This window comes from Cavia porcellus, unplaced genomic scaffold, assembly GCF_034190915.1.
Source record: "Cavia porcellus strain 051 isolate PalLab524CR breed Dunkin Hartley unplaced genomic scaffold, mCavPor4.1 scaffold_3, whole genome shotgun sequence".
NCBI classification, from domain to species: domain Eukaryota; kingdom Metazoa; phylum Chordata; class Mammalia; order Rodentia; family Caviidae; genus Cavia; species Cavia porcellus.
Genome location: NW_026947486.1, coordinates 62,373,177 through 62,399,543, shown reverse-complemented (window position 1 = coordinate 62,399,543; position 26,367 = coordinate 62,373,177). Strand labels below are relative to the sequence as shown.

Here is a 26,367-nt window from a genome sequence, read left to right as displayed (position 1 = left end):
TCTTCAACTTTCAACACACACACACACACACACACACACACACACACACACTAGAATGAATAAAAAGGTAAAAATCTGTCCTCAAAGTATACTTCCAAAGCAGATTTACAGAAAAGAACTTAAAATTATCAGAAATGATATAAGAAGAAACAAAGAAATTTGATGAGTTCAAAGGTGATATAACTAAACAGATAATGGATTTAATAAGAAAATTGAACAGTGAATTTAAAGAAGATTCAAATAAAAAAATTAGCCACACTAACCAAAGCTGTTGATGGGAATATAAACTAGTAAAACCACTGTTGAGATCAGTATGCAGTTTCTTCATAAAATTAAAACTAGAAATTCAGTTCAACCCAGTATTCCCCATACAGGTATCTTCTTGCAAGAGTTAAAGATATAGAGCTCTAACGGATATAATAGCAAGTGTGTTTAGGGGTGTTAAATAGCTGACTATATTAATGTTTTTGGATCATTGAACACAGCTGTTTGCAGTCTCTCTGTTTGAATGTCCACTTTGTATTCTTTGATACTGTGATTTGAGCAACTATTTCCAAGATGATAATATGTAATCTATTAACAGGTGATTTCTTACTGTTATGTTTTTTTTGTAGTTCTGTATTATGTGTACCCTTACACTGCTTTGTTTTGTTTTGTTTTGTGTTTTTCTCTTTTTCCTCTTAAATAAAATTTAAAAAAAGAAAAAAAGAGTTAAAGATATAATATTGCAATAATAGATACTTACTCATGTTTACAGTAGCACAACTCATATTAGCTAAATCTTGGAAGCAGCCTGTATGTTCATCAATGAATGCATAAAGAAAATGGACATATATACACAATGGAGAATCATTTGTAGGAAAATGGATATAACTTGAGACCATAATATCGATTAAATAAATCAGACACACCATCTTAAATATTACATGGTTTCCCTTATATGACAAGTGCAAAGTATAAACAATGTAAAGAGTAAATAAAAGTAGATAATATGAAATACTGAGAAGGAAATAATTTAAAAAACAAAATTAGATATGCAAAATGAGGATCAAATTGATGCAACAGAAATGTAAAGTATAATTTTGAATTGTATGAAAAATTACATGCCAACACACTGGAAAACTTAAACTGAATGCAAACATTTGAGGATATATTTAATCTACCAAAAGTAAACCTTGAGGATATAGGACATTAAAATAAAACAGTAACAATGAGGTTAAATCAATATAAAAATTCTCAAAGAAAAATTCAGAAACTGATTATATTACTACTGTGTTCTACAAGGATGTTAAGAGGAAATAATACCCATTCTTGTTAAGTTATTTCAAAAGATAGAGGTAATAATTTTTCTGAACACATTCAGAAAAATTATTGTGCAGCATTAATTTGATTCCAAAACTATTTAAGGAAAAAAAAAAAAACCCTTACTACAGGCCAATATTTTCAAAGCATATAGATTAAAAAAAACTCAAGAAAACACTAACCAATTCAATTAGTACATTAAATCATTCATCATGATCCGGTGGGATTGATCCAAAGGATTCAAGGGTAGTTTGATACTTGCAAACCAATAATGGAGTGATAAAACACATCAGCAGAATGAAAGATATAAATCATATGAATTCTCTCCATAGATGTAGAGATGGTTGTTAATGAAATTTAAAATCCATTCATTACAAAATTGTTCAACAAATTAGGTTTATGAGTAAGGTACTGTAAGGTTCCTTAAACATCTATTTCAAAGAAAGACACATTATAGTACTACTGTTACTAACCAGTTGTCTTGTTGTAAAGTGCTGCGTTGCTTACATTGTTCTGATCTGCTTTGTTCTATCCTCTTCTGTTTTATTTTCTTTAAAACAAAAAAAGAAAAATACATTATCTGTAATAAACCAACAGTTAATACTATACTGAATGAAACAAAGTTGAAAGCTTTGTAAGATGTGTATCAAGACAAGGATGCTGACTTTCACTATTTTTATTAAATATAGAGCTGGAAACTTTTGCTATAGCAATCAGGGAGGAGAAAGAAATAAATGAAATTGAAAAGATGAAATCAAGTTGTTTTCAGATGATATGATTTACACATAGAAAATTCCCAGAACTCACTCAAAAGACCATTAGATCTAAACAAGAGTACTCAGCAAACAGTAATATTGCTATATGCCAAGACCAAATACTCTGAATTTTTATCAAGAAATAATCCAGTTTCTAATAGGTGCAAAAAATAAAATGTATACAAATAAATTTAACCGAAGAGTTTTGTGAAACGTCCCTACAACAAAACTTATAAAACATTGTTAAATGAAATTGAGGAAACAATAGTGGAAGGACATAGCTTGTTCATGAGTTGGAAGAATTAATAGTTTCATAGTATCTAAATTGCTCAAAACATTCTAAAGATTGAATGTGGTCTCTATCAAAATACTGATAACATTCTTTTTTTTTTTTTTTTTTGTACCGGGATCAAATTTATGACCGCGAGCTTGGCAAGCAGGTGCTTATGCTGCTGTGCTAAATCCCTAGCCCCTCCTTTTCATATTTTTTGATACCAAGTCTCTGTTGATCAGTCTGCACTTGAAGTCACTATGTAGCCCAGGCTGACTTTGAAATCGCAATGATCCTCATCCCCAGGGGTCTGGCTGCTTCTGAGCCAATACGCAGAGGCTGCGCCACACAGCCAGGGCTATCACATCCAGGCGCAGGTGTGCGTCCCGCTTATGGGGCGGGGCTGCCAGTTTCTAGGGGTGGAGCTGCCAGTTTCTAGGGGTGGAGCTGTGCGACACTTTCCCACACCCGCCACCGGGTCCTTCCGGATGCAGAAAACCGTGGTCTGAGAGGGGGCGGGGTGGCGCAGTGGAAGTAAGGGGGAGATGCTGGGATAAGTCAGGGTAGTGCTCAGCGCTCAAGGTAGGAGAGGCTTCTGCAGGTCTGAGGGCCCTAGGGCCGCAGCGGCTCTCATGGAGTAAAGCCTCCGGCGTGGAAGAGGGAGAAGTGTTTAAAAAGGAAAGGAGGAGACAAGTGTACCCCCAGGTTGCGGGGAGCCGGGGAGTGTGGAAAGCTCATTCTCAGACCCAGACCCACGTACCTCCTCCATTCCTTCTTTCCATATCCCATTTCATCCTTGTTCTCCATTTTGTTACCTGCAGAGGTCGGAGACAGATCTGCAGGAAAAATGCTTGGCTTTGGGGAAGGGAAGGGCACGAACTGGGAAACTTGGCCTCTGAATTTTCAGTGTCATAGGGCCTCTGTCCTCAGTGCTGATCTGTCTACTAAGGATTCAATCCCTGTCTCTTTGGATTCCATTACTCTTCCTAAGAGTAATGGAATCCAAACAGGAACTAGTGACAAAAAGTCTCAATGTGGAAAACGCCCAACAGGAAAACACAGAAAAAGAGGAAATCCCTTGGCCTTGCCTTTGGAAGCTAGTGAATACTGTGTGCCTAGAGGAAATCGTAAGAAGTTCAGAGATAGGCAGCCCAACCTGTATTATAGATGGAACCTGATGCATGGGTTTGGAGAGCCACAGGCAAGGGGAGGGGGAGAAAATGTAGAAAGGTTTAGAGAGGAGGTGAGACAACTCATGGAAAAGCTGAGGGAAATGCAGTTGAGTCATACCTCACAGGCAATTAGTAACGACATCCCTCACCATGACCATCACAGTGACTTTTGCCATAGGTCCTGAATCTTGATGTTTACCCTAAAGTTAATAAAGAGGCATCTGATTCCTAAACTTACATGTTTGTGATGTACTATTGTAAACCTTTTGATGTCACTAGTTTGTATGTGCCTCCTATTACCAGCTTCTAGTAGGATGTTGTATTTTTGATCCAGACTGTATCACTTTTTTTAGTAGAATAAACCTATTGCATGGAAAAAATACTCATTGTATATTGTGACATTAATAAAGTAGTTTAAAAAAACATTCTTTATATTCTTTTTCCTTAAAATTTACGACAAAACTTTTTTAATGCACTTATTTTCATATATATATATATATTTCTATACTTAACACATACTGAATAAAAGAACTTGACCATTTATAAAAGCAATATGAGCACTTACTAAACACTTGTAATGATATCAACTTTGGCTCACTCCCTGGAATCTGTTATTTAGAAATATAATAGGAGACACATTTTTAAAATAACTTTATAAATGTATCAGTTAATAGGAGATAGTCACGTCCTAAGGGTACTCTATGAACTATATGATGTAGTAATTTTTAAACTTTCTTCAAATTTTATTCCCTCTGACATATAACGTATTCCTTTCAGTTTTTAGAGGTCATTTCTAAAGTGATACCTTCCCTGTACTCAAGTTCAGTGGGCTAAGAGTTAGGCACTTCTGTTCCTCTCCTGCTGCGATCCATTCCTACCCTCTCCCCTGGATATTGTTCTGTGTTCTAAATCTTCCTTTCTACCCTGGCTCCCCACCACCACAGATGTTCATAAATTTTCAAGATAAGAAACTTCTACTGAGTTTTCTAAGTACCATGTACAGTATGAGTGCCCACAATTTACTGCATATTGCAGGATTGTAACATGTAGTAAAAATGTACAACAGTACAATTGTACTATTTTTGTACAATAGTACAAAAGCCAGAAGAAATGGAAAGTGCACAATTTTAAGGTTCTTATTCTATACATCAATATTCAAGGTAAGCCTGATACATTAAAGATGCTACAACTCCTAAAACAATCATGAAAATAGTTAAAGCTATTAAGATAATATATGACATAAAATAGATTTTTCAACTCAATCCAAGAAAGATATTGTGGAAAAAAAATGAACCAAAACACATGCTAGAAAATATCTCTATCGCTGAGCTACATTCCTAGATTTATGCAAAAATTCTTTAAAAAAGTTTATTAAAATCAAATCCAGAAATATATGAAAGATACAATACATCAGGTTATGGGCCAGAGTGTGACTTAACAGTAAAGCACTTGCAGAGAATGTACAAGGCTCTGGGTTCAATTCTTGGTACTGCCAATAAAATTCCAGAAGAAAAAAAAAAGTAGGAAAATAATATTTGAAGAAATGATGACTGAAAACTTCTCAAATTTGACAGACTACATGATTCGACACATCATAGAAACTCAGGGAACTTGAACAATAGAAAACACAAAGAGATACACACTTGAATATTATAATCAAACTGCTAAAAGCCAAAGACACAGAATTTGTTGGGGTAGTCCCATTTTATTCCTAGCCTGTTGATTTTTTTTTCCTTCATTCTGTGAATGTGTTCTATTGTTTGATTTTTTAACATGTTGAATAATTCTTGTAGCCAGGAATAAAACCTGCATGGTGATGATATATACTTCTTTTAGTATGTAGCTTGATTTGATTTACTAGTATGCTGTTGACTATTTTTGTATCAATATTCATATTGGGCTGCCATAACCAATATCATAATTTGAGGAGTTCTAAAGATCAAAAATAGATTTTCTTACAGTTCTGGAGACTGGATATACCAAATCAAGGTACAAACAGAATTGTCTGATGAGTGTTCTGCTCTGAGGTCGTAGATGACTGCCTTCTTTCTGTGTACACTTATAACTTCTTTTGTGTACAGTGTATCCAGTGGGCAGGAAGATTGAGAAATAGGCAAAAGTATGTAGATATATTTTCTTACAAAGACATTAATCCCATAAAATCAGCCAATCTTATAAATTCAGGGCCCATGTTCATGAACTCATTCAACCTTAATTACTTCCTTACTTCACATACAGTCATGCTGAGAGTTAGGCTTGCAATATGTTAATTTGGAGAGAACACAAACTTTCAGTTCTGCCACCTGCAATAATCAAGGTAGTGTGGTATTGGCAGAAAGATAGACATATAGCACAGTGAAATACAACCAAGAGCACAAAATAAACCTTATATATACGGCAAAATGATTTTGACAAAGGTTTTAAGTCCATTCAGTGGGCAAAGAATATAGTCTTTTTAACAAACTGTGCAAAGAAGATTGGATATCCACATGCAAAAGAAATGAAATAGAAGTTTTGCTTTACATCACATACAAAAAATTATCTCAAAATATATTAGACCTATATACCACAGCGAAAAGTATGGAACACTTGAAAATATATAGAGAAAGCTTTATAACATTAGATTTGGCAATGATCTCTCAGATATGCCACCCACATCATAGAGCATAAAAGAAAAAATGGAAAACTTTACTTCACCAAAATCAACAATTTTTGTATGAAAAATCCTATTAACCATGTAAAGACAATCCACAGAGTAGAAGAAAAATATTTACACTAATAAAAATATTTACAATCAAATAGATAAGGGACTAAGTACTAAAATATATGAAAAACTCCTACAATTCAACAACAAATTTAAAAAAACCCCAATTTTAAAATAGACAAATGATTTGAATGGACATTTTTCCAAAGAAGATGCATAAATACTCAATAAGCATATGAAAAGAAGCTCAAAATCAGTAGACGTCCCTTAATATCTACTATTATAATTATTATTAAAAGCTGACAAAGCAAAACAGAAAATTACAAATGTTTGCAAAGATGTGGAGATAATTAAACCCTTGTACCTAGATGATGAGTATGAAATAATAAAGCTACTGTGGAAAATAGTATAGCAATTTCTCAATCTGCCAATTCCAATTCCACATGATACTCAAAATAATTAAAAGCAAGAACCACAACAGATACTATATACTCAAGTTTACAGCATCATTATTCACATTAGCCAAAATGTGGAAACAACTCAAATGTTTATCAACAAATGGATAAACACAATATTCTATACACAGACAACAGCAATTTATTCAGTCTTAAAATGGAGTAAAAGTCTGGCACATCATACATCTTGAGTGTACCTTGAAGTCTTTGTACTAAAGCCAGATAGAAAAACACAACTATTGTGTGATTTCACTTAGATAAAATCTGTTGAGTAGTTCAAATCCTAGAGACAGAATAGTATTTGATAAGCATTCTAAATATGATGATGTTGGTAGTTACAGTTTAATGGATACAAAGCTTCATTATAGGAAGATGAAAAAATTTCTGAATCATGATGATAGTGATAGTTGAATTGTACACTTCAAATGGTTAAAATGTTAAATTTTATGTTATGTATTGTCTTAGTTACTTTGCTCATGGCTGAGACAAAATACCCAGCACTCAAATTTAAAGGAAGAAAGATTTATTTGGTTTACAGTTAATAGATGTTTCAGTCCATAGTTGGCTGACTCCAGAGCATGGTAGTGGGCAATCACAGAGGAGAAACAGTCCATGGCAAAGTAAGCCAGACAAAAGGTAGCAAGCAGCAAGCAAGTGACAAGTGGTGACCTTCTTTTGGATATTCTATCCAGGCTACTCACCCTTAGGGCAGGTAACATTCACACCCAGGGTGGAGTGGCCTAAATCCTATCATCCCATGAATCAATCCCAGTATCACATCCTTAATCCCAGAAGCACACACCCTAGGTCCAGTCACTTTTGAAAAGCCCCACCTGTGAGTATATGAGGCTTTGGAGGTACATCTAGATACAAACCTTAACACTGCATGTTGGATTTGAAACATCACCCAAAATACTGATGTGTGTTGAAGGTATTTGAATCATGAGGGCACTATCCTCATAAGTGGATTGATCCACTGACAAATCCATAGTTGAATGTGCTTTTGCATGGTCCCTGGTCAGAAAATGTACTTCACTGGGAACATGATTTGATCTTCCTCCAGTTTTTCTTTCTCTGCTTCTTGGTTACTCTTATGTGAGGAATTTTCCTCTACAGAAAGCCTTTCCTCGAGATGCCATCTCTGCCTTGGAGATATTTACAATTACAGAGCCAAAATAAACCTCTTCTCTAGAGTGTGGATATCAGACATTGTGTCTCAGCAATAAAGAAAATGACAAAGACAATAATTCATCATAATTAAAAAATTTTTTTTGGTCTTTTTCGTTTTTATCGGTACCCGGGATTGAACTCATGACTGCCTCCTTGGAAGGCAGGTGCTTATGCCGCTGAGCTAAATCCCCAGCCCCCATAATTAAAAATATTTTAAAATTAAGCACCCAACACATTGTCTTCACATTGTTCAAGTATCAGCCTCAAAAAATCCAAGTACCACAAAAGCATGACTCAAATAAACCTGAGTATAATCTTGTAAAAGATGTCCTAGTTCCACTTCCAGATGACATTGCCTCAGTCCTGAAGTTCATTATTAGAGATGAAATAATCTCAAATTTTTCCAGTCCAAAACCTTGTCATTAGAGATAACTTGACTCCTTAGACAAATCTGACCCCAAATACTGAGACCTTCACCTTGGTTATACCTATGTCCTGCCTTCCCAAAAATGATGATAAGTTGGACATAGGACATTTATTGCTTTTCTTTCTTTGTTATTAGGCGTTTTTTCAACACTGGGAATTGAACCCATGTCTCTGTGCATTCTAGGCAAGAACTCTATATCTGAGATATTTAGCACTGTATTTTATTTTGAGTCAAGGTCTAACTTTCTGGGACTAACCTTGAACTTGTAGTCCTCCTGCCTCAGTCTCTTGAGAAGCTGATACATTAGGCACAGGCAACCACACCTGGCTAATATTAGACATTCTACTGTTTCCTGAGCTCTTTGTTTACTTAACTTATGGTATTTGTATTCATACAATTCTATATTTGTAACCCTAAAAGGAAATCTGGCAGAATTTATTATTATTGGTGTCATTATAAAAATTAGTGATGACTTGCTTTTTACTCAGGAAGTAACTACCTGTTAGACAATTCATCAGTTGCCTGGGAAGGGGTTTTCTATTCCCCTGCAATTTTTACTACTCTCTACTTCCAAATGTCTACCTTTACTTTCTGCCCAGTATCTGCAATCATAACCACAACTATACCTTTATAAATGCCATGAACTTTTACATGAGCTAAGTTATTAGCTTATACCCTCTACTAAGGCAATTATTAAACTTTTAACCTCTACCCAATAAATCTATCAAAATACTATTATCATAAAATATATGGAATTCTATTTACAACATACTTGATAACTTCACCAAGGATACTGTTAAAGATCTTGAAAGTTTTACATATCTGTTCTTAATATTGCCACATAAAGAAATAGGCTATAGTTAGCCTACAAGGATTCCTAATTTTCATTTTTTAGTTCTTATAATAAAACATTTTCTCTGCTATTGTAACAACTTATGTCCAAACATTTGGAAGTCTTCTCTGCTCTTTGTGTCTGTCAAGTACTCAAAATAATTGAGCTCAAAATGGATGTGAAAGCATCAATGGGACAACTGCAATATTTATTTTATATTGATTGGGTCTTGATGCAATTTTGAGACTCTAGGGAGAGGGCTGTCAGTTCTCTTTCTTGGATATTTGCTTTAACTCCATATTCTACCTACTTCCCTTATTAAATGTTCACAGTGTATGACATAGACCACACTTGGAGGCTCAGAAATTAGTCAATGCACAGATATCTAATTAAATCTAGCTAACCCCACCCCCACTTTGCCATACATACACAAATCTTTATAACACGATTTATTGTTACTCACATGCAAGCCTTTGTGAGGTCCTATCTGGTAGTTGTTAGTTTGGAACTACAAGTAACAGAATTCTGACTTTCCTCTTTCAACAACAGAATGATACAAATTAAGAAATGGACAGAATATTAGAAAAGATATTTCTTCAATGAAGACGTACAAATATACAGAAATCACACTGAAAGTTGCTCAATATCATTAGTAACTAGAGAAGTACAAATCAAAAGCGATCTCTCAAACAAGAGGATGATAAATATAAAAAAATTTGGAAGTTAACCATTATTTGCAAGACTATTTAAAACTATAACCATTATATACTGTTGGTAGGAAGCTTAAATATTGCTGCTACTGTGGAATACTTTGGTGAGTCACTGAAAATTTAAATATATCAGTTTTATAATCAGGAAAAAAAAAAAACATGCACCATCACAAAAATTTATATATGAAGCTGGGCATAGTGGTACATTCTTATAATCCCAGCACTCAGGAGCCATGAGGATCACAAGTTCAAGGCCAATCTGGACTACATAGTAAGTCCAACACTAGTGAGGGCTGCATAATGAGACCCTATCTTAAAAAAAAAAAAAGCAAGAAATCTAACTTATACATGAATATTTTTTTCAGTCCTGGGGAACTGAACCTAGAACCTTACATGTGCTAGGTGAGTGCTCTACCTAAGAGATACAGCTACAGCTCTATATATGAATATTTATGGCAGCAGAAAAAGACAAAAACAAACAAAAAAAAGCAACGTTCAAAAAGTAACAACAACCCAGATACGTATTTATTAACTTTTGAATGAATAAACAAAATGTAGGATGTGTATTCAATTAAATATTATCCAGATATAAAACGAAAGTAAATATATATTACAACAGTAATGCTACAATGTGACTATAATATACACTGAAAATAATATTTAAAGTAAAGGAACTCACACACAAAAATCGTATATTGGATTGTTGTACTTATATGAAATAGAGCAGAGTTTCCAGCCCATGGTCAGCTGCCTACATTGTTTTTAGGCCTGTGGCAAGGCAGAAACATCATAGCAGAAGGGCATGATGGAGCAGAGCTGCTCACGTTATGGCAGCCAGTAAATAGAGGCAGTGAGAGGGACCAAGACCCATATACAGGACCTTTCTTTATCTGCTGCTTTTTATTTCCCTATCTGGACCCCTACTAGAATGGATGGTATGGTTCACATTCAGGGTGACTCTCCCTAACTTTGCTGTTCCACATGCCAAAATTATGTTCAATAGTCTTCATCTTGTATATATTGTATATCTCTGAGCATTTCATGACTGCAAAATATATGCACTGAATAAATTTATATATCCTACCCTTTCACCACACACACACACACACACACACACACACACACACACACACAGAGGAACATAATTTCAGAGGATTCAGAGAGTAATAATGCCTTAACTGAAAGAATAAGGGAGTTCCCTTTAACATGGCTAAGCTTGTATTTGTTTCTCGCTCTCTTCATCTCATTCCTCCTGTCTTTTTCTATCCCTCATAATTTCTCCTTTCTCACTTTGCCAACTTGCTTATATATCAGTTTTTCTTAAATTCATAGGTATGCATCAGAGATGACAAACCTTTTAGAGCTTTCAGTGATACCAATGGCCTGCTACGGCATGCATGCCATAGTTTCACCGCCACTGATACACATTCCCTTCCTACAAAAGCGAATATATACTACTACTTTCTTAATATATGAAACCTTGCATACTATTTTGGGTGATCTATAGACTATGATAGTTGATAACATCTTGTCTAGGTCAATTATTATGGTCAGTATGTCAAAGTTGATTAGGCACTGACTGAGGGGCATCAGCGTGAGTATAGCACGGTAGGCAGAAACAATGTAACTTGGCTAGGCCCCTTCTAGTTGTCTTAGTGGTGAAGATACCAATGTTGAGATACCCATCAGGATGTGTCCCCTATCAAGTGGGAGGTGGCAGATAGAGTCCAGAGAAACTTTCACCCAGGCACTGTGAAAAATTACAGAGCACATAGGTCTATGGATGTACTTTCCACAGCTATCATTTCTCCAGGCTTCATGGAAATCCTCAGCTGCAGGAGTCTAAGAGACTCTCTACTCCTTTCCAAATGCCACCACTTAGTACAAGAAACCGAGAGGTGATCAAAAAGGGGAGAGGGGTCTGAGAGAGATCAAAGGGAAAGAATGAGTCCCAAATGAAATCCTCCTTCATCAAAGGTAGCTCAATAGAAAAAGTAATCCTTTCAGGGTGGAAGCTGTGATCCCTAGCAAGTCCGACCCTACAACCAGTCTGGCCTTGAGTTTTTGTTTCTTCTCCATTCTCTATCCATTTTGGAGCTGAAAGTGGTGGCTCAGGGAGCCTCAGTTGGATGAGTAGAAGACTAGGTGCTGCAGAGGAAGGGACAACAGGTTTGGTCTGGAGACTAGGTCCTTATTAAAAAGGACTGGTTTCTGAAATAGAGAAGATTCAAGAGATAGCATGGACCCAAAAGGTTTTTGAGTTTGGGCTTAATTTGTCTCTTATTGCAGGAAAATATAGTCTTTCTACGTTTATGGACAGAGAGGGAGTGACAGGAGTGCTCTGACCATTTCTACCCTGCTTCCTGCCTCCGTCATCTCCATTTTCAGCAAAGTGCTGGGTTTTGTGTTATCTGGATCCTTTGCAGTGTAGGAGTTGAAATGCTTCCTCCTGCATGTAGCAAAATCTGACTTCTGAGAGGCATGGTCTGGAATTCCATTCATTTTGGTGCAACAAAAGAAGACAGAATTTAGGAGAAAATTCAGACACACAGTAGCACTTTGGAAATAAATGCTCTCTTCTGGTGCCCAGTAAAAGGAAACAGGAGGCTCTTAGATAAGAGCTGTGCGATAAATCAAAGAAAGTGAAGGGAAGGACAAGAGGGTAGTAGGACTTTGACAAATAGTTTGAAAAGAATCTTTGTTCCAGTTGCCAGTCACTGGCTTTCACACTCCTGCATTCACCGAATGCCTCCTGTCTCTCTGCAGGTCCTCCGTTTTGTGGTTGTAAGCATCAGCCAGACAAGAAAAAAAGAGTTAGCTAGTTTCAGTGCAAGTCAGGGGGAGAAGGTAACTGCCACAGGACCATGGGGAGGAGGACTGACTTAAATCAGAGCAGAAGTTGGAGAAGGCACCTTCTGCACCTGTCACCCCTCCTCAAATTCTCCCTATTAAAGACCCTAGGGCAGTGATGAGAAACTTCTTATCACTAAAAGTCCCAAAAGATTTGCCCTCACTGCCTTAGGGGAACATGGTGCTGCAAAGCTGGGAGGATAGAGGAGAGAATGTTTGATGTCCCTTGCAGAAAACAAGCAGCCTTAAAACCTGATAATTTGCCATTTTTCTATTGTCTGCAGACTCATAAGTCTTAAAAAGGGGAGGGTAATGCAGGTTTGTATATTGGAACTACTCAGTTAAAACTGATATAGGCACAGTCAAGGCCACAGGGAAATTTCTGAATCAATCTGCTCCTACACATTTCTTAGCACATCCCTTTAACCACAGGAAGAATCACCTGTAGAGGATTTTATTTTTGTTCTTTTCAAAGTTTACTTGCATAAATATATGTGAAGTTGGAAGGAATAGAAACCATGTAAGTTTGGGACTGTGACTGAAAGGGGGGATAGAGTCAGGAGAACCCTAGGTCAAGAAAGGCAAGTATTGCCAGGAACTTGTTCTACTCCCTAGGCCATTAGTATTCTGTGTCGCCTCTTTTTCTCCTAAAACAGGCAAAAAAAGGAAAATCTCCACATGGAAAAGTTCCACACAGAAAACAAAGGAAAGCCAGAAAATAAGGGAAAGGCAGAAGACAAGATAGAGCGTGAAGATGAAGCAAAGACAAAAGAGGAAGCAAAACTAGACTTAGAGGGGAAGCTAGTACATGATGGGAAGCTGGACGGTGAACGACAGCCAATTGTAGAGGGACAAGTGGAAGATGAGGGCAAGCTACAAATACAGGGTAAGTCCAAGAATGAGACATCAGGTGAAGGCACATCAAAATCCCAAGTACAGCCAAGTTGTGTGTGGCAGCCCACTGGAAAGCACCATGCAGAAGATTATGTGCCCAGGAAAGCAAAAAGAAAAATGGATAGGGGCACTGAAGATTTCTCCAAGAAGAATTTACAGGACAGATATTTGAGTAGTGAGGAAATAATGACACAGTGTACTATAGATGTTTCAAGGGCTCAAGAAGAACTAAGGGCAAAACAGAAGATGCAAAGAGAGCTGCTGGATGTGTACCCTCAAGGAGCCCAAGGAGCATCAGGGCAGTGAGGGGCAAGAGTAGGGGTCAGAAAGACTTAGAACACCTTCCATAGTGTTAATGGTTTTGATTTCAAGTGATAATTTCTCTAATAGAAATATTGCCAACTTTGCTTTCCCAGGCAGGCATTTGCCTGACTACATGCTTTAATCTGATGCTAGCCTTTTGACCAAAGTACAGCATTATATTTACTACTGATTTTTCACCCATGTGTGTGAAAGATATATTCATGGTACATTGTAAAATGACAATAAAATACAGTTTCCAGAACCATATATTTATTTTCTTTAAAAATGTAGCTACATAATATATCTATACAAAATGAATACCATGCAACTGAGTAGGCCAAAGAAAATAGTGATTTTCTCTGGGTTGGAATAGAAGAGATTATTCCTTTTGTCATCTATACTTTTTCCCCATGAAGAACAGATTATTTTTATCAGAAATGAAATAGAATATAAACAAAATAGGAAAGTAGAACATACTAGGCAATCAAAAGAACTTAATTGGGCTTATGAAGGCAGAGGAGAGACTTAAAATTCCTGTAAGAATACAAAATGTTAGGTAAAACTCACATTCCCTCTGAGACTCTGTGGAAGTGGATGGAATCAACCTGATAGTTCTTACAGATTCATTGCTATAAAGGAACAATCATCCCCATCATCTCTGAACTGGGAACAAAATTTACCTCCCAAGCCTATGAAGTAGACCAGATGGTAACACCAAATGCAAGAATTTGATTGAGCTGGCTCCTACTATCTCCTTTACGTTAGCAGTACTGGATCAGAAACTTGAGAATTGAGGGACATCTCATCCGTGCCCAGCAATGGGTCCAAGAAAGTGACAGGTGGGTGCCACCCTCCCCACAGGAAATGCCACATATGCTGAGTATTGCTGAATAGGGCCCTCTAACTGCCTAAGGTCCCCACTGCTGCTGAAGGACTGGAAAGCTGAAGGTAACAAAACCATTTTTTATTACATTACCTTCTGAATCAACGAGAATGTCCTTGTTACAATTTTATATTTACATTAACCCTGACATGAGATATGGAAAAAATGCTTTTCAAAATCATAACTGATGTTTATCAGACTATAATTGCTCCATTTCACTTGGCCCTTTTCAAAACAAAAACAGTATCTTTCTTTGCTACTCCACAGAACATAATAGAAATTTAAAAAATAAATTTATTAGTTGTTCAGTCAACAATGGAAACTTTTCACTACAAAAGGAGCACAGAAGGAAAGGAATTATGACAAATCCATTGCTAAATGATCTTAATATTAAATATTGTCGTGATTTCCAAAGTTTGCTGGCTTATTAACAGACTACTTGTGTCAAAATCCTAGCTATCACATTGAAAATGCAGAATCCTGGTTTCTACATCAGATTCAATTTCTTCTGATTTATCTCCAAAATATATGTGTGTATCTTTCACTTTTAGTTCATTTTAATTTTTACCATAGATATATGCACATTTTTTTGTATTTTGAAGAGGATAAAGCTAAGGAAAATAAAACCAATCAAAACAAACTAGTGTAAATGATACAGAATTTCAAAATAATATAAAATCAATAATAGTTACCGTATTGACTCATGTTGTCTTCAAAATAGCTGTAGACACCTTCAGACATAGTGAAACTCAGACAGGACAGAACAGAGCAGAATAAAACCAATAAAAGCAAAACAATGAATGCAATAAAGGACTTCGAAACAAGACAATAGTTAATCTAAAATGGCTACCATAATACATCTTGCTATCTTTGAAACAGCTGCTCATGCCATCAGATATAACAAAATCCAACAAAATAAAATAGAACAAAACCCTACCCAACAGAATAAAAATGATACGTCTTCAAAATAAGATAATAGGGAATTAAACATGGCTACCACCTTCAGAAGGAGATCCCACATAGATGCCACACTGTGTACCATTATCCTCTGAATAGGTGATCAGACCACTGGCCCTTGACCTGCAAGGTCAGTGAAACAACAGAACAACACAAGCATCAAATTGCATTTCACCTTAATAGCTACCATGCCAGACTGTATTTCTTTGGATCAGCCAGTCACTTACAGATGGGTGAGAGGATTGGCTCTTCTTGTTTGCTCATACGCTAGAAGGGGCCAGGGTCTGGCTGTCCCCCTGCTTTTGGCGACCCACGCATGGTGCTGGTTTTCATGGAGGGCTTGCTTCTTGGTGAGTCCTTGTTCTCTTCACCTGCAGTTCACAAATAGCAGTGACTCATGGGCAAAGGCTTGGGTTTGGCTGTCCTCCCACTGGCGGCAGCCTGTTCATGGCACTGGTTTGCATGAAGGGCTTGCTTCTTGGTGAAGCCTTGTTCTCTCCCCCAACAGTCCACAAATGACATGTACAAAATTTTTAAATACAACAGTGTAAAGAGTTGGTTATTTAAAAAATGCACTCTTCATTGGCACTCAATATTTCCACTCCATAGAAGATACTACCATGTATATATATATGTTTGGCTCTTTCTGGTTATTTATCTCTATATTTCTTTCTTTAGTTTTCTTTTTATTTTAAAAAGCAAAACAGAAAAAAAAAATAGATATTTTCTTGACATTAAAAAGAAACCCTATGCCCCTAGCACCTGGAAAGCTCTCACTTACATTTTCTCTTGTGAACTTTCCCACTTCATACAAGTGGAATTATACAAATGTCTATTTTGTTTCACTTGCCATTATGCTTTCAAGGTTCATCTGTGCTGTAGTAATATGTATCTTTACTAAACATTTCTGTACAAATTTTATGAGCAAACATTTTTTCAATATTTTTGAGTATTTAGCTAGTAGTGGAATTTGTGAATTTCATGATAATTCTATGTTTAAATTTTGAGGAACTGCCAACTGTTTCAAAAGCAAATGTGACATTTGACAATCCAGCAGTCATGTATGAGGTTTCCAATTTCTCCAGATCATTTCCAGTACTTATTATTAACAGTAGTTTTGATCTTAGTGGGTATAATGTAACATCTAATCATGGTTTTGATTTGCAATCCCCTAATGATGTTTAGAGTCTTTTCATATTTTTATTGACTTCTGTATAACTCCCATGGAAAATGTATATTGTTTTATTTATTTTAAAATTGGATTGTTTTATTATTCAGTTTTAAGTGTTCTTTTTTTTAGTATGGACACAATACACTCATTAGAGACATAACTTGCAACTGTTATTTCCTAACATATCAATCCTAGTCATATCTATTGAGCTTCTGATATGATAATGGAGTAATTCTTCCTTACCATGTATGTTAATTAGCTTTCTGTTGCTGTAAAAAAATAGCTGAGATAAAAGGAGAATAGTTTATGTTGGCTTACGGTTTCAGACACTTCAGTCCAAGGTAACTTGGCCCTGCTGCCCTTGGGCCTATGGTGACATAATACATAATGGCAAGAAGAATGTGGTAGAGAAAATGCTTACCTCATGGCAACCAGGAAACAAAGAAAATGTGCCAGGGTCTTCTCTCCTCCAACAAGAAGGTGCCAGTGATCTAACTTTCTCTAACTACCACTAGACCTCATCTTTTAAATGTTCCACCACCTTCAAGTAGTGACATAGACTGCTGACCAAGTCTTAGCACATGGGCCTTTGGGAGACACTTGAATCATAACACCACATAATCTACAGTATCTATTTTCTGCACTCTCCCCAAATTAGCTTTGCCATGTATGATGTGTGTTTTACTAGGCATCACAATGCCTGTTACTGAACTGTGAGGAACATTGTGTATATTTTGGGAGGCATAGACTAAACTTACACTAGAGTACTTAACCATCCCAAAACCTCAGAGTTTATTTCTCAAGCTTTGTGAAGATTGGGGACAGAGAAGCACTGTGTCCTGTGATCTCTCAAGAATTCAGAATATGGTGTTGTTACTGCTACAGAGAAAAAGAGTCCCTCGAGACCACAGAATTGTTTTTTACACTGTATTCTAAGAATGACATATTATTTGAGTATGTATCCTACTTGTTCATATTCTTAGTTTGTTTAGTTCTGACAAGCAATTCTGAGAGCAGTGTTATTATGCTATTGATATAGGTGATTGAACTGAGGTGCAAAGAAGATAACTAATTTATGAAATATTACCTATTGGTAAGGGGAAGAACATAGAGTGAAATCTGGATACATTTGGCTCTCATACAATAACAGTTAATCTGTTTCCTTTTTTTTTAAACATAAGAATTAGAATTTTATCTTTGCTTTACAGTATAATTAATCATGTAGATGTGAGAAAATTGGAACAGTTTATTCATTGATAAAGAACAATGACACAATGAGTTGCTTCTTCCATCATCAAGGCCTTCAAAAAGTATTTTCACACCAATTTATAGCTTGACTGCATTGGTTCCCAAACTGTGAGCTGTGTTTGTAGCAAATGTGAGTGTTAACACAGATGGTGATACTTCTTGACAGTTGTAAGACTGCATGTTCATATAGGCAAGCTTCTCTTGCCAAAGGTCTCTTTAACTTTTGGGCCTGAGCTGCCTTGAAAATCAGGAGCACTGCACCCAGCAGACAGAGAATTAAATTCTCCATAAAAATACTAAAATGGACGCATAAACAACACAGGACCTTTTGGAAATCTGATCAAGGTGGGTTATTTTCTCACCTGAATCTCTACCATAATTGCTAGGAAATAGTTTCTCTAGGCTCTAAGAGAAGGGTTCAACCTTTATACTTTTACCTGAAATAATCTGGAAAAAACATTGAGACTGGCTCTGACAAGGACATTTTTATGCTATAGAGTTTTATTTCAACCCCTACAAAAGTCTCCTACAATACTCTGACAGCATATCTTCTCCTCTTTAGAAAAAGGTAAAAATGGAAAGTTTTGTGACTAATAATGAAGAGATCTCTTGTCATTGGAGACTACTGTATGTACCATTCATTTATGTTGAGTCAATAAACAATGACCATTTTTGCTAAGCAAGAGGATGAAACAAGTTATATTTACTTCTCCCTCATTCCCCTCCCAAACATAAGAAATTCTTTAAGGATAAGGGCCAAAAATTTCTTCAGAATAGTACTCAATTTATTTTATCTTGTAAAACAGTAGGAAAAAAAAGAATATGTGCCAATAAAGAGGGCTTTAAGATGAATACAACATTTAAATTGTAAAATGAGCAGGATAATTCCAATTTTAGCTCTAAATGGAGAGTTAAAAAGAATGCTATGTGTTTACAACAGGAACAAATGGAAAAACAGCAAAAAACTTCCTTAGAAGTTTTAAAACCATCATAGAAATGTTATCACAGGGTAAATACTTATCCCAAAATTTAGAAAGAAAACTTCTGGATGGAGAAATAATCCTTAAATATTTGCCTACATGGAACAGATACTACCAAATATCATATAGGCCAATAAGAAAATTGAGCTATAAGACTGTGGATTTAGCTCAGTGCCATAAGCACCAGCCTTGCAAGCATGAAGTCTTGAGTTCAATCCCCAGTACAAAAAGAAAAGAAAATTGAGCTATAAATTTTTAATGGATTTCTAAAGGCTGAGTGATGGTTATTGTGAAATTAGGTGAAGTCTTTGAGGGCCACAGACATTAGGTGTTTCCTGAGACGAAGAATAAGAATCTGAAAACACTTGCCCCACAGTGTCAGCTAGGAGAGGAAAAGAGCAAGTGCTGCTAAAATTCCAACTGGGTGCATCTCCTCTATCTCCCCTAGTAAAAAAAAAGTCTTAATTAACAGAGAGGACAAAAAAGGAAACAGGAAAACAAAAGCTTATGAAGGTAAGAGAACATTCATGTGTTCTAGCCTCATTGTTACATCTGGAAGAGGAAGGGACATGACTAAATGTGAAGGTCATATCTCTAAAGTTGAGAATCTCTGTGCTTACCTAAGATGAAGGCTCTTCCAGGACACTGGAAAATACCCTTCCTGGTCTCCTGTACCACACTAAAATTGAAAAATAATATATAAGCAGAGGATAGGAAGAGACAAATATTTTTTGAGAAGTAACACAAAGGAAAGATACAAATACAAATGGATAGACTTAAAGCCACATGAGAAGAAAACAACAAATTCAGCACTTCTGATTAAGTAAATCTCCACAATAAAAGTCAGGTAACTTTTGTCTTTTACACATTCAGATTTCAAATAAGATTATGAGAAATAAAAACATACAAGAAAACAATCTATTTTAAACAGACAAAGTAATTATCAGAAGCAGAGTATGATGACAGAGATCATGTAGCTATCAGACACAAAATTTTAAATAATTATGATCAATGTTTCACTTCTAGAATAGCAACATGAGAATTTTTGAGGATCTACTCCTTAGTGAAACTGGCAAAATCTGCCTTAAAAATACAACCATTTAATGTTTTTGGAAGGAGTCCTAAGGACACCTAGTAAACGAAATATTTCTTCAAGAAATTCTAAAAATAATAGCAATGAAAATCTATGGCAGTAGAACCAAGATTCTGTCATTCCCTTCTCCCTACAAGCTCAGCATGATGACATCACTCCAGCAGGGTACAATTAAGAACAGAGGTCTCTCTCTGTCTTCTCTTGTCTTGTCTTCTTTTCTCTTCTCTTTTCCTCTCCTTTCCTCTTCTCTCTTCTCCTCTCCTCTCTTCTCTTCTCTTTTTATCTCACCTCTTCCCCTCTCCCTCACTCCCTCTGCTTTACTCTTGAAAGATCATAGTATCTTTCCAGAAGATACTAGTTACTTCCAGAACTTTCATAGAGACTGTTGAGAACTTTTCATCCCATGGTGAACTATCTGCTACAGATGTTGTATTCTGAGTGAGTGTACCTTACAGGTGGACACTTTCTTCTGCCAGCCCCTAATCATTAGAAACAGGCTTTACCTATAGCAGAGAATACTGAAAATACTACCCACCTATGTCCTGGGAGAGGTAAACTGAGAATACATGAAAGTAATGGCCACATTCAGTCAAGTGCTGAGTTGCAGGAGAATCACTCAGTGAGAATTGCATCTTTGTAACCATTCCTAGTTCCAGAGCCTTGGATCAGACATTTTTCCAAAGGAGAGGCAGGCTTTAAAACATAGACATCCAAATCTCAAATTCTCTTCAGAATTTGTTCCCTACTCAGTGAGAGCAGTTGAAAGCTAGTGGTGCTGTAAAATATGGATGTTGTTGTAAAAGCAACATAGAATTATCAGCAGATTTATTAGGGATGCAAGCTAAATGTTATGCCAAATAGCTTAGCAGAGAAAATATAGGGGATTAAACAGCTAAACTGAGTCCTCCTGAAGTCAAAGAAAATCTCAAACAGCAACCTTAAAATTTACCTCTAAAAAAGAGTACTGTTATAATTTCAAAAATCTGCAAACCTTCCAAGAATTCTATGTCTAAGTATGTTGTGGAAAACAATAAAGTGATAAAACTACTATTAGTGGAGCTTAATAAACAGGTATTTTGAGATAGCCAAACGGTCAAAAATAAGATCTCAAAAACACAAATTCACTATGGACATACCCAAGAGGAGTACCCTTTGGGGAGCAAAGTAAGAGATTTTACACAGCAGGGATGAGCAAATGACCATTATTAAAGTGATCCAATCAAAATCAAAACAAGTAAGCATATAATAATAACAGGCCTCATAATAAATAAATAGTATTCATTGCTAAAATACATTATCTAATATTTTCTGTATCACATAAAATGCAAAGAAACAGGATTGTATAGCCTATATTTGGGGAAATGAGCAGACAACAGAAGCTGTGTGTGAAAGTATTTAACTTAACAAAGTCTTCAAAGTAGCAATCATAATTTATCCTAAGAATTATTTAAACCCTGCAATTAATGAATTAAAGCTTGGCATGATTACATTGTTACATCAAATAGAAAAATACCATTATAAAGAGGCAGATGTTAAGGAAAAAAACCAAATGGAAATTCTACAAAGTATAAAACTGACATGAAACATTAGATAGAACTCAACAGTGATTGGTGTTGGAAACCACTATAAAGCAGCTCTGAGCAGGATTTAAAATTAACTAATTGGCTTTCTATGTTTATCTGTGAGTCTATCCTAGGCCTCGGCCTGTTGCTTGGTGGATGGGAGCTGATTCATAGTAAGTGAACCTCTCCGGCTGAGGCCTGTAGTGGCCCATGAGGCCAGAGATAGATACCTCAAAGGGCAAGATAGGGCTACAGCTGAGGATACCTTGGCTCCAACACTAATTAAGTAAATAGAGACTGCAGCTGAAGGAATCTCACTCCTGCAGTCTCACTTCTACCATTAGTGTCATCCTGGAGATAAGATGGTTCTCATAAATTGGCATAATTTACTATTTGAAGAAGTCTTTAAAATGATTCCCAAGGTCCTGCTCATTTCCCTGAGCTTTCCTCAGTTTCCTTGCCCTTTGTTTGGGACCTAATAAATATGGGTGGTCTAGAGAAGTCTTTGTCTTAGCCCCCAGAATCTTGAACTCAACTAAAGGGTTTTAATTCTCCTGGAGCCCTAAAATCATACCACCTGCCTTATTTTATTTAAGCCTTAACTGTACACTCATTTGTGAGATTGAGAATCTAGGTCCAGACCCAATAGATTGGAGCGTTCACAAAGTAAAAGATGTAAATTGTTAGAATAAGAGCTTTTATACAATCTGAAGAATAGAAAAGTAAAGAAAAATAATTAGAATGTCAGAGAAATTTGGAACATCATTAATTACACATATATGAACCTAATACAAAAAGAAGAGAGAGAAAAAAGCATAAAGATAGTCAAAGTTGTAATGTGTGAAAGCTTTTCAAATTTGATTTAAAGATTCATATATATATATATATATATATATATATATATATATATATCCTAATGGACTTCAAGAAAGATAAATGCAAAGAAATTCATGGGCAGACACATAGTAGTAAAAAAAGATGAAAAACAAAGACATGGAGAAAACACTGAAGGCACCAAGAAAGTACTTATCACTTACATGAGTAAGATTAATAGCTAACTTATCAAAAAAGCAACAAACGCCAGTAAAAAGGAGAATGAAATATTCAAAGTATCAAAGATAAACTGTAAATAAAGAACCTATATTTACTAAAGTTGTTTTAAAAATGAAACAAAAATAAGCACATTCTCAAACAAAAGTTGAAATAATGTTTTAATAGCGTTTTCATATATAAGAAATAACAATAGAAGTTTTTCAGACTAAAAAAAAATTAAGTATTGGACTTGGGTCAAAATGGCGGCTTGCTAGGGGATCAAGCGAAGAGTCTCTCCGGAGAATTCATACTAGAAGCTAAAAAATGATGACATGGAGAGGGCCAGACAAATTGATAGCGATTCTTATTAACCAAGACAGTACAGCTGGAGGATTTAAAGTTGTGCTGATACCGTGAACGCTGATAACGGGAGGCTGCAAATCCCGCGCCTTTAAATCAACAAACTGACCTGTGGACCCAGCAGGAAAAGCTGAGTTGCTTTTGGGGACTGCGGGAAACTGAGACCCAGGCCGGGACTCCAAGTAGCAGCCAGGACTGCACCGTTGCACCAGAGGGGAAGTACAAAGCTCTGGCGTTTCAAATCTAAACGGTGCACAGATATCTGACCATTCCGCGCTGTGCCGGGAGCACACGCTGTGCACCGTTCCGCGCTGTGCAGGGAGTGCGGGAAAGGTGGGCAGCTTGGTGTGCGGTGGTCCCGGAATGAGGACCTGCACCGGACTCTGGTGAGTACTGGGAACCCCGCGGCTGCTGGGGTTGGCCAGAGAACAGCTGGCCCGCCACCATGGGGAAATCAATAACACAGAGTCTGGTGCAGACATTTTAGCCTGGTGGCAGAAACTGCAGTGTGGTGACATCACCAGGTCCCCCTGTAGGGAGGGCTGGTGGAAGACATCTTGAATCCTGGCAGAGCCTGATTACTTGCTGGCTTCAGCTCCACACAGAGAACTTAGTGGGAGACATCTTAGTTTTGGGCAGATCTGCTATTCTGGTGCTCCTGTCACAGAGAGGTTTGGAAGAGAACAGCTGGGATTTGGGCAGAACCCTGAGCCATAGTGACATTACTCAGCTGCTTCTGGTACAAAGAGAACTGGCAGGAGCTACTGGGGCTAAACCAAGCCTCTGCTTGGGGCCCAATAAGCAGATACAAAATAGTCACAACTCAGTGACAACCAGAAAGTACAGCCTAATTTATGAATTAACTGGCACAGAGGCTAGAGACTAGCCTGTACCGCCCCTGCATCCCAGCCTACCCCAGATAACAGTAAATTGGGGAGGACAGCAAAAACTCAAGCCAGCACGCTCCTGAAAGGCCCTAAGCAATTCGGAGAGGGCCAGAGAACTCCAGGACAGTCTGAAAGAAACCAGAAACATGACAAGAGATAAAAAAAAAAATCTCCAGCTGCCCAACAGGAGAAAATAAGCCCAGGAGAACTAAACACTGAAGAGAACAAGCACAGTAACCATCCACTACTCGACACAGCATCAGCCGAAATTAAAAAGTACCTACATGATCTCATAGAGGAATTTAAAGCTGTACTCCTGATCCAAGTGAGGCAAGATATAAAGAGATTAATTAAAGAAATGACAAGCCCCGCCCAAGAGAACACAGATGGAAGAACTGAGGAAATCAGAAAAGAAAGAGAAACTTCTGAAGAAGAATTTAAACATAACTTAGAATACATGAAACAGATCCAAAGAGAATATCAGGAAACTAAAAACTCCATTGAACATTGGCAAAATGCCTTGACAGAAACTAAAGACAGCCTTCTGAAACTTGAAGAGAGATTTAGGGCATATGAATGTGAAAGAAAAAGCCTCTTAAAAATAACAAGGAACCAGAAAGAAGCAATTCTAAAACTGGAAGATGACAAAAAGATACATAACCTAAGAATAAAGAATGTGAGTGAGGAAGCAGGAACATCCAAAAATGAAATACAAAAAATATTCACAGATATATTAAAGCAAAATTTCCCATATATAGCAAAAAGAAATGATATCCAGATAAAAGAGGCATACAGAACACCAGCGACCTACAACCAAAACAGATCTACGCCTAGACATATAATAATCGAGATCCCAGAAATCCACCAAAAAAACAGAATATTAAAAGCAGCCAGAGAAAAGATGCAGGTTACCTATAATGGGAAATCTATCAAAATAACAGCAGACTTATCAACACAAACTCTTAAGTCAAGAAGGGAGTGGGGAGAAATATTCCAAGTCCTGAAAGAAAAAAATATGCAACCAAAGTTCATCTATCCATCAAAACTCTCTCTAAAAATTAATGAAGAAATAAGATACTTTCAAGACAAGGAGGAACTGTGGGAGTTTGTGGCCACCAATCCAACCCTACAGAGAGCGCTGAAGGACATTACAGAGAAAGAGAGGAAGAGATATCAGGATTCCAGCAACAGTGGCAGAGAGGCCTCAGTGAACAGGGCAGACAATGGAATGAGGGAATAAGGTGGACAAATCATAGCAGAAAAGTGGAGTAGCAGACATGAGGCAGAGACGGTAAGCTAGTCTTTAGTATAGACAGCTCTGAAACTATATTTAAAAAAAAGCAAAGGTCATTGCTAATGGTGTATAACGATTTAAAAGACACAGTAGTACCAGTGCCATATTTAGATTGAATTTAATTTGTTCTGGTCTGTCCACTCATGTCAGATTTGAGGACACAGACCTCTAGAACCAAAAATAGCAGGTTATACCATGGTAACTATCCTTACTTTCCTATTGACTTAGGCTGAAATCCTGTATTACTTACATTGTCTTACTATGACTGATCTTAATTGTATCTGAATCATAAGACTATTGGTTGGCCTTGACTGATTCTATTTGAAATTGGTATGCTTGTTAGAATCAACCCTAAAAGTAGAGGAAACTACTCTGAGCATGACAAGATGTAAAGGATATCCATACTGGTATGAATCAGTAACAGCTCTCAAATCCTACAATGCAGTCAAAGTTAAGTTTTTATAAAAATAGGTGATAGTATGTTTAACTATAATAAGCCAGTGTTGTGGACAAATCTATTGAAAATAACAAGAGAAAACATAGTAGCTACGGAAGATCATTTATATTGTAGTTTTATATGTCTTAGCCATTGCATGTTTTTCTAGGAAATTGTTTTGCTGTCTTGCTATGACCTGGTTTTCCCTATAATACAGAGAGGATAGATATATAGGTAGAAATTCACACATGGGTTTTTTTTTTCTTAAATTATTTACGGGAACAGATTATATAATGCAAGATGTAAGGAACAAATACTCTGAGGAAGAGACGCTGAGAAACCCGAGGCTTATTTTGTAGCATTATAATATAAATTCTAGCAATCTACTGTTTGCTGATTAGAATGACATTGGACTGGTTTCTTCAGTTCAACTTCAGCATATGCAGAGATGGGGACGGTTATCACAAAGAGAATGAGAGATGCGATGGTAGTTGCTATTGTCTTCCCTAATTTGGAACTTGAGGACCTAAAAAGACTTCATCATCCTGTAATGATTTGATTAATTCTATAATATGCAATAAGTATATAAAGTGGGTGAAGATAGGGACAACTATTTGTA

The 26,367-nt window shown here is 36.6% G+C and overlaps 2 protein-coding genes and 1 long non-coding RNA gene across 3 annotated transcripts in view; 2 read left to right on the top strand and 1 right to left on the bottom strand.

The window, feature by feature from the left end:
• Window positions 1-1,269: 1,269 nt before the first annotated feature.
• Window positions 1,270-26,367, bottom strand: part of LOC134475476 (uncharacterized) — a 39,255-nt gene continuing 14,157 nt past the window's right edge. The window contains exons 2-4 of the long non-coding RNA XR_010046611.1: window positions 19,705-19,763; window positions 15,913-16,056; window positions 1,270-1,852 (exon numbers count right to left, since the gene is read on the bottom strand). This is a non-coding gene — a long non-coding RNA (uncharacterized LOC134475476). The remainder of the gene's footprint in view (window positions 1,853-15,912; window positions 16,057-19,704; window positions 19,764-26,367) is intronic.
• Window positions 2,813-3,893, top strand: LOC100715323 (protein BEX1-like). The gene is given in 2 exon segments (XM_023565556.2): window positions 2,813-3,399; window positions 3,402-3,893. Coding segments are annotated over 2 exon segments (360 nt in total). The 5' UTR covers window positions 2,813-3,323; the 3' UTR covers window positions 3,686-3,893.
• Window positions 13,327-13,857, top strand: LOC100715606 (transcription elongation factor A protein-like 3). Its single transcript, XM_005008702.3, has one exon. It carries the CDS (start codon window positions 13,327-13,329, stop codon window positions 13,846-13,848), a length of 522 nt encoding a protein of 173 aa, XP_005008759.2. The 3' UTR covers window positions 13,849-13,857.